General features: G+C 56.0%; 1 protein-coding gene across 4 annotated transcripts in view; it reads right to left on the reverse strand.

Annotated features, from left to right (window-relative positions):
- Nucleotides 1-9,663, reverse strand: part of TPO (thyroid peroxidase) — a 49,313-nt gene extending 39,650 nt beyond the window's left edge. For 3 of the 4 annotated variants that reach the window (XM_040622873.1, XM_040622872.1, XM_040622870.1), the window contains exons 1-2: nucleotides 9,534-9,627; nucleotides 2,805-2,889 (exon numbers count right to left, since the gene is read on the reverse strand). In XM_040622873.1, coding sequence (XP_040478807.1) covers nucleotides 2,805-2,889; nucleotides 9,534-9,627 — 179 coding nt within the window. Of the gene's footprint in view, nucleotides 1-2,804; nucleotides 2,890-9,533 lie in introns of all 4 variants that reach the window. The other variant, XM_040622871.1, reaches the window with a different exon arrangement.
- Nucleotides 9,664-14,798: the final 5,135 nt, after the last annotated feature.

Raw genomic sequence — 14,798 nt, forward strand, 5'->3', positions numbered from 1 at the left:
CTGCCTTTGGCTCAGGTCATGATCCCAGGGTCTGGATGGAGCCCCATCCAGCAGAAACCCTGCTGCTTCTCCCTCGCTCTCTGCCCCTCCCCCTGCTACTTCTCTCTCTGTCTCTCTGTCAAATAAACAAAATCTTTAAGAAAAAACGAAATGTAGTAATTCATTCTGTGGTTAGTAAGCAAATAGCAAATGGCTCGTTAGTTCATTAATCCTATTGAGAAACAACTACATGTAAGAGGAAAAGCCCTTGGCGTTTCTAGCGGGAAGAGTGGCTTGGACATGAGGTCAGGAGTGTCGAGGGCCCGGTGGAGCCATGGGGAAGGCTGTTGGGGGAGCGCGTCGGTGGCTCCCCGGCCCCGATGGGCATGAGCTTCGTGGTGCCAGCCACCCCGCACCACGCGGTTCAGATGAGGCTTACTTCTCTGGCCTGCAAGCCAGCGCCGAGCACCGGCCCCGCGCCGCCCTGTGTAGACTCGCGGCAGTTACTTCCCCTCCACGGGTCAGCGTTCTTCCCAACAAGCATGGACGCCCGTGGCTTCGCCCGTATAAACGCTGCCTCCCCTCAGAGCATGTTTCCGGGTCCTCCTGAGGCTGCGTCTCCTGGATTCGAATGCCTAAGGTCCTTTGACTTTGCTTTGCAGCCTCAGTTCCTTCTTTTTTGACACTGGTCTCAGGTAGATTTTTTGAAGAAGCTTCTAGAAACCTCAGAAGACCTCACCGATTATGTTCCTGATTGGTTTCCTCTCTGACTGGTTTCCCCGTTTTTGCATTTCCATTTACTATTACCATGAAAGAAAGGGGTAAAACAAATTTGGGGCCATGTTTTTGGTGTTCCAGGTGGGGAATTCTGTACAATGAGATTCACCAGGACTGAGACGTGATGCCTTCCTTCGTCCGCCTTCACTCCTTATGAGCCAGCAGCTCCGTGGCCCTGACAATGGCAGTTAAGCCCCAGGTGCCCCGTTTCTTTGTCCTCAGAGTTCAACAGAGGAAGAAGACTCAGGCCAGCCTCAGCTCGCTGGCAGACCCATGGATGAGACAGTTGGGTTGGGGGCCCTGAGATGGCGGACACCCTTCCCCTCGCACGGGGTGACACCTTGGCCAAGGGCAGAGGTCTGCTGAGGGAGAACCCGATGGACCTGTTTGTGCAGCTGGGAGGATGCCGTAAGCAGGGCCTGCCTCACCTGCAGCCTGGAGTCATGGGGGGAGCCGCTGAACCCAGTGAACAGGATGTGGGATAACGGATGTGGTCCCAGCCCTGCTGCACAGATCCACAGGAGCGGTCACTGGAGGGACAGGGTCATGGAAAAGTTTGCAAGAGGCCAGGGTGGTGTACACACAGGGGCAGATATTGTTGGGGGACACTCTCCAGAGCTCTGGGTTGTTTCTCGACATCTTGTGAGACAAAGGAAACTGATGGTCTTTGTTCTCATCCACCTTCACAAGGATGCTTAGAAAAGGGGCAGCTTTGAGGGGCGCCTGGTGGGCTCATTCAGCAGAGCCCCCACTCTTGATCTCAGGCTCCTGAGTTCAAGCCCCACACTGGGCGTGAAGGCTACTTAAAAAAGAGGGCGCAGTGTTGGAAGGCAGAGATAGTGTCTTCCTCCTCAAAATAGTCCTACCACCTGTGTAACAGGGACGCCATTGTCTCCAGGGCAAAAGGCAGGCACACGGACCGTCCCTTACAAAGGTGTGGGTCCTGTGCCCCATGGCCAGTGGCATGTCTGGGAAGGGGCGGGAGCTTTAGAAGAGCTGGTGACCCCGGACTAGGAGGACTCATCTCGGTGACTTCAGGATGCTGCCTCCATCATAGGTACAGTTAAGCAGAATTGGAATTGGAAATTGGGAAGAACTGTCAGAGCAGGAGTTAACAGGAAGACTGTGAATGCACCCCCCTCGATCCCAAGTGAGAACAAACCCCCAGCAAGCGCAGCAATGGTGCGGAGTCTGGAGCCAGAGCCCCATGTACAGCCACCGAGCCCGCAGGGACAAAGCCAGACCAGCCACACCAAGCGTTGTGCGTCCCGTTGGAAGGCTCCCCATCAAGTGAGTGAAGGTTGTGTCCGTTGTGAAGACAGAGTGGGTCTGTGAGCGCAGGGCCGGGGGACGCCCGCGGGGCATCCGGGCGTCTAGGGAAGGGGCGTGCGTTGCTCTGGGGACCGGGTCTCGGGCCGCGCGGACGCTGCAGCTCTGGCTGCCGTGACCGCACGTGGACGCCACGTCCCTAGCGAGAGCTCACGTAATTATTGTATTATATAATCATACAATTATTAGCTGCCAATGAAACAAGCTTGTGAGGATGAGACCTGCTCTGTAGCTGTTTGTTTGCTCTACAAACATCTCATGTGAGACCACAGTGGCCTCAATATTGATGTCAAGTATATATTTAAAATCAAGGGGTTTCTTAATGACTTAAACCAGAATGATGGGTGGACTTAATCCTGCACCGAATACCCTGCGTGATGTGGTGTCCTCCAGCCCAGCCCCCGCTCTGATTGCGTGGCTCCTACCTACTGAGCCCCCTGCTGCCGGGACACCCGCCCGCCGCTGGGACCGCAGTACCAAGTCCTGGAGAGATCACCGTGCTTCGCTCTGGGCTTCCGCAGACACAGAGTTTGAGACTGAATATCGGTTCTTTCAGGATCTTGCCCACGAAACCAGGAATGTGAATGAACGCACGTGAGCTCCTGATTCATAAAGTGGGAGGTGCAGGACCCGTGGTACCAAGTAAATGGGGCAAGCCTGGGCACCGTCCCCTAGTGACCCATGCCGCCCCTGCCCCCAGCCCCTCGCGGAAAGCCTACCTCCTCATGGTGTGGTAGATGGCACTGTCCACCATGCGCCTGCTCTCTTCCACGACGCTGATGAGAGGAGAGTCTCCGTCCCGCCCTGTGGAACCAACGTACCGCACAGTGAGGCAGGTTCGAGCGCAATCACCCTCTGCCACGTTCAGTGTCCTCCACCGAGCCCAGCGCGAGGCAGCGACAAGCACACGGCTCCTGGGCCCCATCTGTGGGGTCCTGGCTTTGTTTCCACACCTCACGGTGGGCATGAGCTCCCCCAGCAGAACAGCCCGTGGAGCGTGAGGGGCACAGGGACCCACAGGCTCGCATCGCCTCCAAGCGGTCTGGTCACTCTTGCTTCCCGCTTGCCCAGACCACCTCTGGCGATTCCACAGGACCCTGAGTACTTTGTCCCCTAACCAGTGACGCAGTACGTTCATAATACTTCCCTATTTTAAGTTGTGCATGTAACAAAAAATAAACTACTTAAATACGCCAGCAGTTTCCTATGACAAGACTCTCATTTTACTTTATTTCATGCTTGAAATGTTTAACAAGTCCTCTGCTCTAAATGCTCATATCCCCTCAAAATTCGTATATTGAAGCCTAGCCCCCAGCGTGACAATGTGACGACGGGCACAGGTGGAGCCCCCACGCTGGGATTAGGGCCGGAACAAGACATGGCCGAGCGCCTCTGCCGGTGGGGACGCAGGGATGCGTCTGCCAGCGGCCTCACCAGACACCGAATCTGCTGGCTCCTTAGTCCGGACCTGCAGCCTCCGGAGCGTGAGAAGTGCCTGTCTCCTGTTTCTACGCCACCCAGTTTGTTAGAGCAGCCCAGACTAGAATGACATACGATTCCATTTCTGGGGTAAACTATGAGGTTCCAAATGAATAAGGTGACGCAGGCAAGTAGTTTGTTATAACATATCTTTTGCATAATCAATACTTTATCAAAGGAAATGCATTTATTTGTAAAAATAAATGAATTACCAGAATGTTTTCAAACATATACACCTTTATAGAGAGTCAACTCTTTTTAGAACAGGAAACGTCTGTATTCAGGATGAAGTGGGCACAGCACGTCCCAGAAAATCTATTAAAGTACTGAGTACGCTTGGCAGGTGGCCCTTTCTCCTAAAACGTCACTAATGATTTTGTTGCAGGAATAAACAGAGCCTCTAAACTGTGAGGAGGGTGTGCAGAGCCTGGGACAGCAGGTGCCGAAGCCGGAGACCCCAGCAGACTCCCCAGGTCCGCCGGGCAGAGCCCAGCTCAGCCAGCAGCACACGCTCTCCACTGCCCCTCGCGCCTCCCCGTTTACTCCGACTGTGTCAGAAGAAAGACACAGTTCCATGTGGATCGTCCCTGGGATTCTGGGAGAAGCGATTAGCCACTGAGTGCCGGGTGACCCTCCGTCCACGAGGGTCTAGGGAGCGCACCGTGAAGCAGGTGCCGCTCTGGCGGGGCCCCGACTGGCGAGCTGAGGTTCTCGCTGTGGAATGTGAATAAGGGGCCAGCGGGAAGGAGGCACAAACCCGCAGAACAGGCAGGGGCTCCAAGGACCAAGCTGGGCTTGTGGGAGTCTCTCTGGGACCTGCAGGGCCAGGGGAGAGCCCACGAAAGCAGGGGCACAGTGCACCTGCGATTCCCCTCCAAACCCACTTAATGGCTCTCGCGGCTCACATCCTCATCCCCAAAGCCAGCACGGCCCCTTACTTGCCGAATGCAACAGTCGCCCTGCTCACTTGACCCTGCGCCCCATGGTGACACCTTGGAGCCCCTCTGAAACTGGTTCCCCGCCCGGTTTCTCACTTCTGATCACCTGGAGGATTATTTTGAGGGTGAAACCAGTGATTTCTGAAGCTCTCAGCAGAGGGTCCTACAAACCCGAGCGTTCGCAGGAAGCGGCTCTTCTGCTCCCATCTCCGGCGCTCTCGGCCACAGCGAGTGGCCCTCCGATCACCTTCTTCCAGGCCGCCAGCCCCGCCTGGAACTCCTCTCCTGAAACCCAAACCCATGACCTGCTCTCCTGTTCCCTGCAAGCGCTGGTGTCCCCAGTCACCCAGCAAGTCAGGGGCCCGAGGACAAACTCAGCAACGGGGTTTTTTTCTCCTTCTTTCGCCTTATTGTATTAACTTCCTCTTAACACCTCCTGGAAAACGGCTTGTCCCGTGTCACCGCCTCCTGCCGCGGTGGCCAGTGCCTTCCTGAGTCTGCCTTCACCGTCCAGCGACCTTCCTTAAACAAAGACCTGCTCCGGTCTGTGCCGTCTGGGTGGCAGCCGAGAACCCCCAGGGATAACAGAACGCAGTGCGGGCTCCCTCGGACCCCAGACCTTCACAATCGGCCCGGAGCCTGTCCTCTGGTCTCAGGGCGCCTCTCATCCTATGAGCCGTTCCACCTCAATTTCCAGCTCACCTGGCTGCTCCTCACGAGACGCCGTGGCTTTTGTGCACCAGAAAAAAGCATTTTGCGCCTTCATTCCCGCCACCTGTGTGCACGTCTGGCCTGCATGACTTCCTTAAGGGCTTGCAGCTTCTCCGTGTTTGTGTCTTCTCAGTACTCAGGCCAGTGGCTGGTCCTGGGGTTGGCGGTCACCTAAAAATCAACTGTTGCCACCGGCAGTTTGTGGGGTCAGCCATTGCTGGCGATCGTCTCTTACTATTGATCGCCATCGATGCATTGTCATTGAAGCTACTCTGATCGCGTACGTCCTGTGCTCCAGTCTCGTTACAAAGCTTTACTGAATTTTTAGAGTCAGTGTGACAGGCTTGCAGATTATTCTCTTCATATTTTGTATATGAAACATACTTTGGTGTTGAAAACATTCACCTAGAAAAGTGTTCTTCTCAGCTGTGATCGTCTCCAGTGCCTGAGGGAACTGGGTCGGTGGGCTTTTGGGTCCCGGGACCCAATTCCGGTGTGGGAGGGGGGTTCCCCGCACACAATTGTCAGACGCCGACCGGCTGGCTGAGAACTGCACTCAGTCCGAGCACAACCCGAGGTGGCACCACAACCCACGGGGTGCGGGCTCAGGCCCACAGGACGCTGGTCGAAGCCCCAGGCTGACACCTACGCTTCTGGCCAAAGTCTACACCGAGGCGGTTCCGAGGACCTCCTCCTCAGCTCCCTTAATTTGCTGTGGGGCTCATGGAGCTCAGGAAAACACTTTCATGGATCAGTTTACTCATGGATGCAAATCAACAGCCAGAAGGAGAGACGTGTAGGGTGAGGCCCCACAACAAACACACGTCTGTGCCCGTGACGCACGGGGCCAGCTCAGTGCACGCGGGAATGTTCGGATTCCCCAGCCTGGCAGCTTTCTGAACCCAGTGCTTCTGGGTTCTTATGGAGGCTTCATCACAGAGGCACAGTGGCGAAGTCCCTGGCCACTGGCACCTGATTCACCTTCTAGTCCCTCCCCTTGCCCAGATGCCAGGTTGGGGGCCTGGAAAATTCTGACCCTCCAATCACATGGTTGGTGCTCTTGGCCACCAGCTCCCATCCCTGGGTGACCTCAGGGCTTTCAAAGTGTCCTTATTAACATAACAAAGGCATCTTTAAGGCCTGCCGCTATTACGGGAAACCACTACTGTTTAGGGACCTGTGAGCAAGAAAGGGGGAGAAATCCATTCTGGTGTCGAAAGGACTAAGTGTGTGTCCTATAAATCCCCACAGTGCAGATGACGACTGCTCGGTTTCTTCTGTCCTGCACGGGACGGCAGGCTTGCTCTTCCTTCACGGACCCTGCACCCCCTTCTCCACCTTAGCTCCTCCCTCCAGGGCTGGTCAGCCTCATGCGGCGGCTCGGTCAGCACCACAGACCTCGCGATTCTAAACCTGCCCTCTTCTCAGCTCTGAACACTGACTTCTGGAGAGTTCCATGACTTGTCCAATCTGAAGTCACCAGCCTTCTAAAGACGGTCCCGGTCCCCCCAGAAAGTTCTCCCCGGGACATAATCATCTCAGGTGTCGGAGGGCTAGAGCCTGTGAAGCCATTATGCGAGTGGACACCATGCTTCAGGAAGAAGCGGCAAGTCAACCGTTCCCAGAGAGCGCTTGTTAAAAACACTTAAAACAAGAATGCCGAGATACTCCTTCTCTGAAGCCGGAAACCATGCGGGGCCCCCGGTGCCACCGCCGACTGACTCAGGAGCTGGTTTTGCTCAGAGCTCTGTGTTTGGATCCTGATGTTCCTTATCCCTCTTTGCCGAAACCCAAACAACTGGAACAAAGTTTGCCAACTTCCCTCATTCAGCACGTTCCCTCATGACGCTGGATCCCTCATTTCCCAATCTGTGGGCGGGGCCTCTGCTTCCCGCTGCTTATTCGCACCTTATTTTCTGTAGGGCTGTAACTTGTGGGAACATTTCCCATAAATATGCTCGTGCATCAGTCTCAACTTTGCACAAACAATGGACACACATCCCCCTCCGTGCTGACGAAGACGCAACTTCCGTGAGTCCCTCCTCAGGCTCTGCAGAGGGCCTCAGCCTTCTCTCTTAGACCCACAAGGCCATGTGTGCATTTTGGAGCAAAAATGAGATCTCCCTCCACGGCCAACTCATTCTTACACAGAAAGTTCAGATGCCTCAGTTTACTCCTCTCTGAGCTAACCCCTCCTGGGTCTTACTCTGGGGCTTCTCCTGAGTCAGACAACGGTAAGTGCAAGGGTCCCCTGGCCCCGTTCCCGCCCCCCAAACTGCTACAGGCCACAGCCTGACCCTCAAGTATGCGTGTCCAGGACCTACATGTGTCCTTGACTGTGTATCAGCCGGTCTTCAGTCCTGTGTGCAGAGCTTCCACGGAAGGACCCGGAAGGACACTAAGCGTGGACACAGCTGCACCTTGGGCCTCTGGGGCCCCCCTCGGGGCAACCGGACACTGGGTGCGGGCCTCTGGGGTCCTCCCGGGGGCAACTGGACATGATCGGGCCTCTGGGGCCCTCCTGAGAGTGACCGGACCCTGGACTCAGGCTTCTGGGGCCCTCCCAGGGGTGACTAGACACTGGACATGGGTCTCTGGGGCCCTCCCGGGGCCATGAGTAGACTGGACGCACTGGGGAGAGATGCCCGGCTGCAAGCCCGCAGGCAGCCCACCTCCAGGTAGCCAGGCTGGACACCTCTCCTCGGCGCGTCCAGTCTGAAGACCCCAGTCCTGTGATAAGAACGCAAACCCAGGAAAACACCGACCAGTCTCATGACTTAAATCGGAGACCGTGAAATGTGACCAGTAACAAGGATCTTCCAAAGGTTTACCAGTGAAAGCTGCTGTTAGCTCGTTGTCAACTGGGAAAAACAATCTCTTATATTAATGAGTGTAAAGTCAAACCCAATGAGAGAAATATTTTCTAAAAAAGTAATTCGTAAACTATTAATGAGCTGGCCGCAAAACATTCCAATTGACAATAAAATACCCCCAGTGTTCAGCATTCTGATCGGATGCTGCACTGCAAGTGATTTATGTGCTTATTCCAGGTTTCAGCAAAAAGAAAATCAAACCCTCCGACGGGGCAGTGATAAGGTTGTGCCCTAGCGACGCTGCAGAGATCGCACGTCCCGATTTGTCGGCTACGGTTTCTGAGCCAACGACGTGCTGCCGGCGGGCTTGATGTGCCGGCGGACGGCACCGCTTCGTCACGATGAGCCACGGGACTCCTGACTTTTGTTACCGTGGTTTTAAGGACCAGGGCCTTAACAAGTACGAAATAAAAGGACAAATTAACTAATTGACAAGACGCTTGCTCAACATCCCGGGCACTGGGACGGTAGGCTCACGTGGGCGAGATGAGACCACCTTCCCCCCAGGCGTGCTGAAATGTGCGTCTGATTTTGTTTCCCGGTGTCGTCCAGATGCAGTGCACTCAACACGGGCAGCACGTCAGGGGTCACCGTGACGGGCGATCCCCCGTGTCCTGTGTGTGGCAGGTGTATCGAGGGAAGGGGCTTGTGCAAAGCCGAACAGGTGCAGGCTGGTGTTCTCTGTGCCCAGCACTTGCCTCCAGCTTCCTGCTGCCTGGGATGTGCTGGGCGCTTTCTCAGGGGGCAGAGGAGTCTGTGATGACGTTGGTGCAACTTTCCACATTGTCACGAAGCCCCCAAGTTCCATGGAATTGAGAAAAGTGGGGCTTCCCCAGGAGGTGGGGCGGAGGCTGTCAGCACGAGGGTCCTCCCACTCCCAAGGAAGGTGTGAAGGGCCTGGGTCCGCAGAAAGCCCCACCAGGCTGCAGGGAGGCAGGACCTTGCTGGGGGTGGTCTGTGTCCCCGGGGCCGGCAGCCAGAGGCACCACCGACATTCTGCTCGAGTCAAATCCCTTCAAGGTGTTCGGTGCCTCTTCTTGTTTCTTTTTTAGCCAAACAAAAGCAGAGTCTGAGCTGTGATCACTTTAACCACCCCAGCCCTTTCTCAACCCCACCTGACACCGTAGCACCTGCCTCCGGAACGCACACCCCCATTCACAGAAAATGTTTTCATAGCAAAGGAATAAGCAATTTCTCCCAAAGACATTTTTTTCAAATACTCAAGCAGGTAAAAGGGAGAGTGTCATTAACAGAGGATGTGAGTTACTCTTCAGACAGGCGTGTGTCGATCCCTTCGCCCGCCAGAACCACCGCTCCCTTCTTGGGAACGCAGAAGGGAATGCGGAACGGGTCTCCCCTGACTCTCAGGAGCCGCCACGCTGCTCGGCTTCCGCGGCTGCGGACAGTGGCTTCATGAGGCCAAAGACGATACTTATTTGTTACTCACCCCACAGGAGGTCCTTGCCTCTCAGGAAGAAGGGCAAGAAGCCGTGTGTGCAGGCCGCCACCAGCGTGATGCCCAGGACCGCGAGTGCTCTCATTCTTACGGTGGAACCGGCGGAGAGTGTGCGGACCATCAGGGCAACGTCCACGGAGCAGCTTTTCTGGGAAATTGTTAGCTGGACACTATCATCAGGCTCAACACCGGTGACAGCGTCCCACCAGCTTGGGTCTGAAGCCTGGAGGATTCTGACCTGCCCCCCGGACCGAGACTCCGGTGGTGCTGGGCTGGAGCTGCCGCCCTATAAACGCTCCCTGCACTTCAGTGCCCACTCAAGTGCCAGGAGCGAAGCGGCTCCCACGCCCTTGGGTTTGCGCTGGGCTTCCGTGAGCCGTCCCCAGCAAGCGTCACCCGTTCAGGTCCTCATGAGGAGGAGCCCCGGCCCCCAGTTAGAAAGGAGAAGGAGGAGTGCGTGTTGAGGAAGAAGAAGCCAGCTACAGTCACCCCCTCCTGATGCCGGCCTTCTCCTCTCCTAGTCTTCTAGAAAAGGACCTCGACCTTCAGAGGCCGCCCGACCCTGTGCCAGGCCCGGTGGGCCGCTGAGGCCGGGCAGCTGTGGGCCCTTACTGCCTCCTGCCTGGACGGTGAACAGTTGCCTCTCCCGGGGTAGGGTGAGCACGGATGCCCTGTGTAGGAGGCAGGGCTCCCCACTCCGATCCTGGGAGGATCTGTGCCACGAGCCTGAGATGGGCACGTGGCTCCTTTGGAAGTTGAGGGAGGAGGGTTTTCGTGGTTGGCCTCCTCTCAGGCCACAGATCTCAGCAGGAACTTGATCAGCCAGCACGTGTCCACAGTGGTTCTCTCCACCTAACAATGATACCATTGTCAAGCTTCCTGTCCTGGTTGTCTTAACGGAGACATAGACTCTGTTTCCCATCCAAGTCTCTCGGGTTTCTCCTTCTCTCCCTTCTTCTCTTCTTTCGGATTTACTCAAGCAGGACTGCATCCTCTGTGGGAGAGCTGAGGTCAAATTCTGAAACCGTTAGGCGAGGTCACCAGGAGTTTGAGAACGCCATGATCAGCACGGCAGGGACCCCAGCGGTCTAGGGCCATCAGAGTCCTGGTGGTGGAAGGACAAGGTGTGCCTCTTTAGAGGGGAGTCCCGGGCTTGCTGGGCAGAGCGGGACCAGCCATGCTCAGCCTGCTGGCCTGATTCATTGAAATCCCGTTGCTGCCTCTGGGAGGCCGGGGAAGGAGGAAACAGGCAGGAATGGCAGAGGACTCGTTCAGGGTTGGACACTGGTTTGAGGTACAGAAGGCACGCACAGGCAGTGAGCTGTAGGGTTGGCAAATACGCTGTTGGAGCTTGGGCTGCAGTCTGCGTGGGAGGACACATCTGGGAGTGGTGTTCATAGATCCACAGCTGGATGTGGTAACGGGTCATCCTGCGAGAGAACGCGGATTGGAAAGACAGGCTTTCCCAGTAGAAGGCTCTGGGCACCAGTACCTCGAGGGGCATGGTGGGCTGCAACGCCCCCGGCAACATCCCATCCGAATCCTGGAACCCGGGTCTCTGCAGACGTGATTAGATGGTGAGGTACAATCACAGGGTCCTTATGGGACGGAGGCAGGAACGTCGGGGGGATGTGACCAGGAGCCGGGGACACGGGTGCCCCAGAAGCTTGAAAGAGTAATGGACAGACTCTCCCCCAGAGCCCCAGAAGGAACCAGCCCTGTGACACCGAAGGCTCCCTTTGGGCTCTGGACCTGCAGGTGACGGAGAATAGGCTGTGTTGTCGGAAGCCACAAAGTGAGTGGTAGTTTGCTGCAGCCCAGGAGACGAGCTCAGGCTGCAGGAAGGCGACGGACAGTGGTGTTTGGGTTTTCAAGGTGCATGAGGAAGCTGGCATTCAGGACCTGAGAACCATCACTAGATCGCAAGGTGTTCCTCCCATCTGTCACAGCGACAGTGGAAAACACCCATGCTGATGGGGACGCAGGGAAAAGGGAGGCAGCGTCCACGAGGCTCAGTCAATGCATCCTGTCTAGACAGCAATTCTGTAGAGTTTCTTATACACTACCCTAATTTTTTGACCCAACATCACATTGCAGAAATAATCTATCATCTAGAAATGTGCCTATTTTTGTATGTTACTTGATGAGTTTCTTCCGAGATAAACTGAACACAATGAAGTGTGTGCCCAGAAAGCAAGGAAGACCAGTCCCATAGAACAGGGGTCAAGAGATGCAAGGAGCAAAGACCTGAATGGCAGCACATCGGTTCTCAGAGACCTTGGCAGCAAGGTTCCCCAGAGCTCTGAGAGAAGACGCAAGGACGCAGCTCACCAGGAGTGGAGGGGCAGGCAGGCGGTCTAGGCTGTGCAGGAAAGACCAGAGCTCTACAAGGAGGTGGTGCCAGGAGCAGCTTGCAAGCATCCCAGGCTCTGCTAGGACAGAGCAAGCAGCTCCGGGAGCACAGGGAGAGCGGGACGGATGCCAGGCAACAGGTTCAGAGAGAAGGAGGACAGTCAGAGAACATGTTGGGAAAGAATAGACTTCCTCTCCCAATAAGAAAAAACAGACAAGAAGTTCCAAGGGAGACAAGGAAATTCCTGGTGGAACTTGAAGCAGATGCGGGTTAGTGGTGGGGGTTTATAGCAGCGATAAGTGATGAGTGACCCGTCCCGGGATCCCACACCCATAAGGAAAAGCAAAACAGCATCACCTGTGACACATCATCAGGTCTGGAAGCCACCTCTCGATGGCTAGAATAGGAAGACGCTGCGGTCAGTGTTGAGCTGTCTTTCCAAGGGGGAGCACTGGGTCTGGGGGTCCCGGGAAGGCCCGGGAGAGCCCGCTGTGACAGGAATCTCCCCCGTCCTTCCCGGCCCTGAGCCCCACCCCCAGGGCTCCCAGAGGACGCCCCCTTCCCCGGGGCAAGCGCCATGCTTGGAGGCCCAGCAGTGACCTTCTGACCTAAAAACGGCCCAAGGCCGGTGGCATGTACACTGTTCAGACAGGCGACAATGACTCTGTGAGGAACTGACGGACAGGGAGCATCCAGCCTGGGGAGCTTCGACCGTGAGGACCTCTTAACGGGACTGGGGTGGTCGATGAGTAAGAAGTACGGGATCGTCCACACGGCCTTCTCGGATCTGAACATCCCACCCCAGTGACGAGGGCATCCCCTTCCTGCTACAGGGGGCACCCCTCACCTGGGACACTTCCTTCCTGCTCCCAGGGGGACAGAGGAGGGTCCGAGGCTCCTTCCTGCATAGCTGTCCCTTCAGTAACTATTACTGAGCATAACCACAGGCCCCGCTTTGGGGCGGCCTGCACTCAGACCCCTCGGGGACAATGACAGAGATCCCCTCCTATCCAGCCCAGTGGGATCACAGTGGTTGGGTTGACAGAAAGTTAACAATTCAGCCAGAATCAAAACCCACCAGGTTTTCTCCTTGTGAAGGACCAGTTCCTGTCGTTGGTGTATTTTGTCCAAAGTGATGACACTGAGTGGGCCCCAAGTAACCATGCTGGACGAGGATGCGACCTGCCCTGTGGTCCCTTCCATCCTCTTACCTGACGGAGGCCCGGTCGTGGGTGCTGAGGAGCCTTGTTCTCAAGGAGCAGAAGTACTTTGTGACAAAACCCAGAAAGAGCCCAGGGGCCACGTGGCTGGTAGCCATGAGGGTGGATTCTGGGCTGGGGCCGTGCCCTCAGGGGATTGGGTGGGGGTACGGGGTCCTGGAGTTCAGCGGTGGGCTCGTGTAGGGCGATGGGAGTTTGTTCCTGAGTTGGCTTATGCTGGAAATGCCCAAAGACCCTCTTAGCAAAAATAACTGTCAGTCTCTTTCTGTGAAGCCACAAGGACACGACAAAGCCAGCTGGGAGTGGAGATAAGACACATACATAAATAATTATAATACACACAGACGGTGTTTCTGCAGGTGTCTCTGACCTGTGGGAGGCCCGGCTGAAAGCCGCAGGGCACAGGCACACATGGTCAGGGGCTGTGCAGCCTCCAGGTGTGGGTGGCGGATGGGAAGGATCCGGGAAGCCAGCCTTCTTGCCGTCATCATCATCATCGGCACCATCGCCTGCGCGTGGAGGCAGGACTGAGGTCCACTGGGCTTATGCAGGAACGAGGGTTTGCACAGCCACCTCTGGCCTGGGGGCCTGTGCTCCTCAGCCGCCAGGAGGGACACCTGGTGGGAAGCCCGACTGCACACAGTTGGTGCTAAAATGGAGTCTTAGCTCTTGTCTCAGAGACCGTGAGAGAGGGAGTTTTGGGGGGGGGGCAGTGACATGGTGCTATAGGACTTCAGGTGACAGCTGCAGGGGGACATGCAGGATGATGGTGGCTCAGGTGGAGGCCCGGGAGCTGGAAGCACTGACCTGGAAGCTGGGGTCTGGCGGTGGCAGGAGATGACACTGGCTGGGGCACTGGGGGGACAGCAGGTCAGACAGGAAAGCTTGGAGTTCGGGACTGGTGGCTACTTTTCCTCATCCTTTCCACTGCTGGCTAACTGGCTCCATAGTTTGGCTTCTGTCACACAAAGGATGCCAGGTTCCCTTGTCACCTCTTGACAGTGGCTCCTGGTGGCCTGGACCCACTCCTTGCCCTTCCAGTGTCCACTTCTCAGTGACCTCCACATGCACAGTGGACACAATCTGACTGTGAGGTCAGAGAGGAACGCTGGCTTTGGACCCACCTCTTTCTAGCTGTGGTCCTCCAAGGTCACTGCTAAGATTCTGGCATCATGCATTTTTAAATACAGTGAATGCCTTGTGCGTTTTGTGTGCACATGCACACACACATATGTATACACACATGTATGTACATGCAAACGCGTACACTCCCACCTGCACGTATGTGCATGTACACACCTGCATGCACACCTGCATGCTCTCACTCATGCACATGCATGTACACACATGCACGTGCACAAAAACCTGCACACACACACACCTGCACCCACACGGGCACGTAGCCAGCAGTGCTGTACCTGGCACAGGCACATGCACGAGTGGGGAAAACGGGTGCAGACACCTTTCCTCAGCATCTCCTTGCTCCTCCCCAGCTCCTGCATCCTGTGTGACATCGCTGACACTCCCGGTCCCGGCGTGGCCTGCCACAGCCTGTGTCCACGCCTGTCCCATTAACGGTGCCCTCGCTGTACCCAACATGAAGAGAGTTTAAGAGAGGCACATACACTTGGGAGGTCCGTAACACAGTCTGTACGTTGGCCTTCTTAGAAGAGAGGACTGTGT

Source organism: Ursus maritimus, unplaced genomic scaffold, assembly GCF_017311325.1.
Source record: "Ursus maritimus isolate PB19 unplaced genomic scaffold, ASM1731132v1 scaffold_6, whole genome shotgun sequence".
NCBI lineage: Eukaryota > Metazoa > Chordata > Mammalia > Carnivora > Ursidae > Ursus > Ursus maritimus.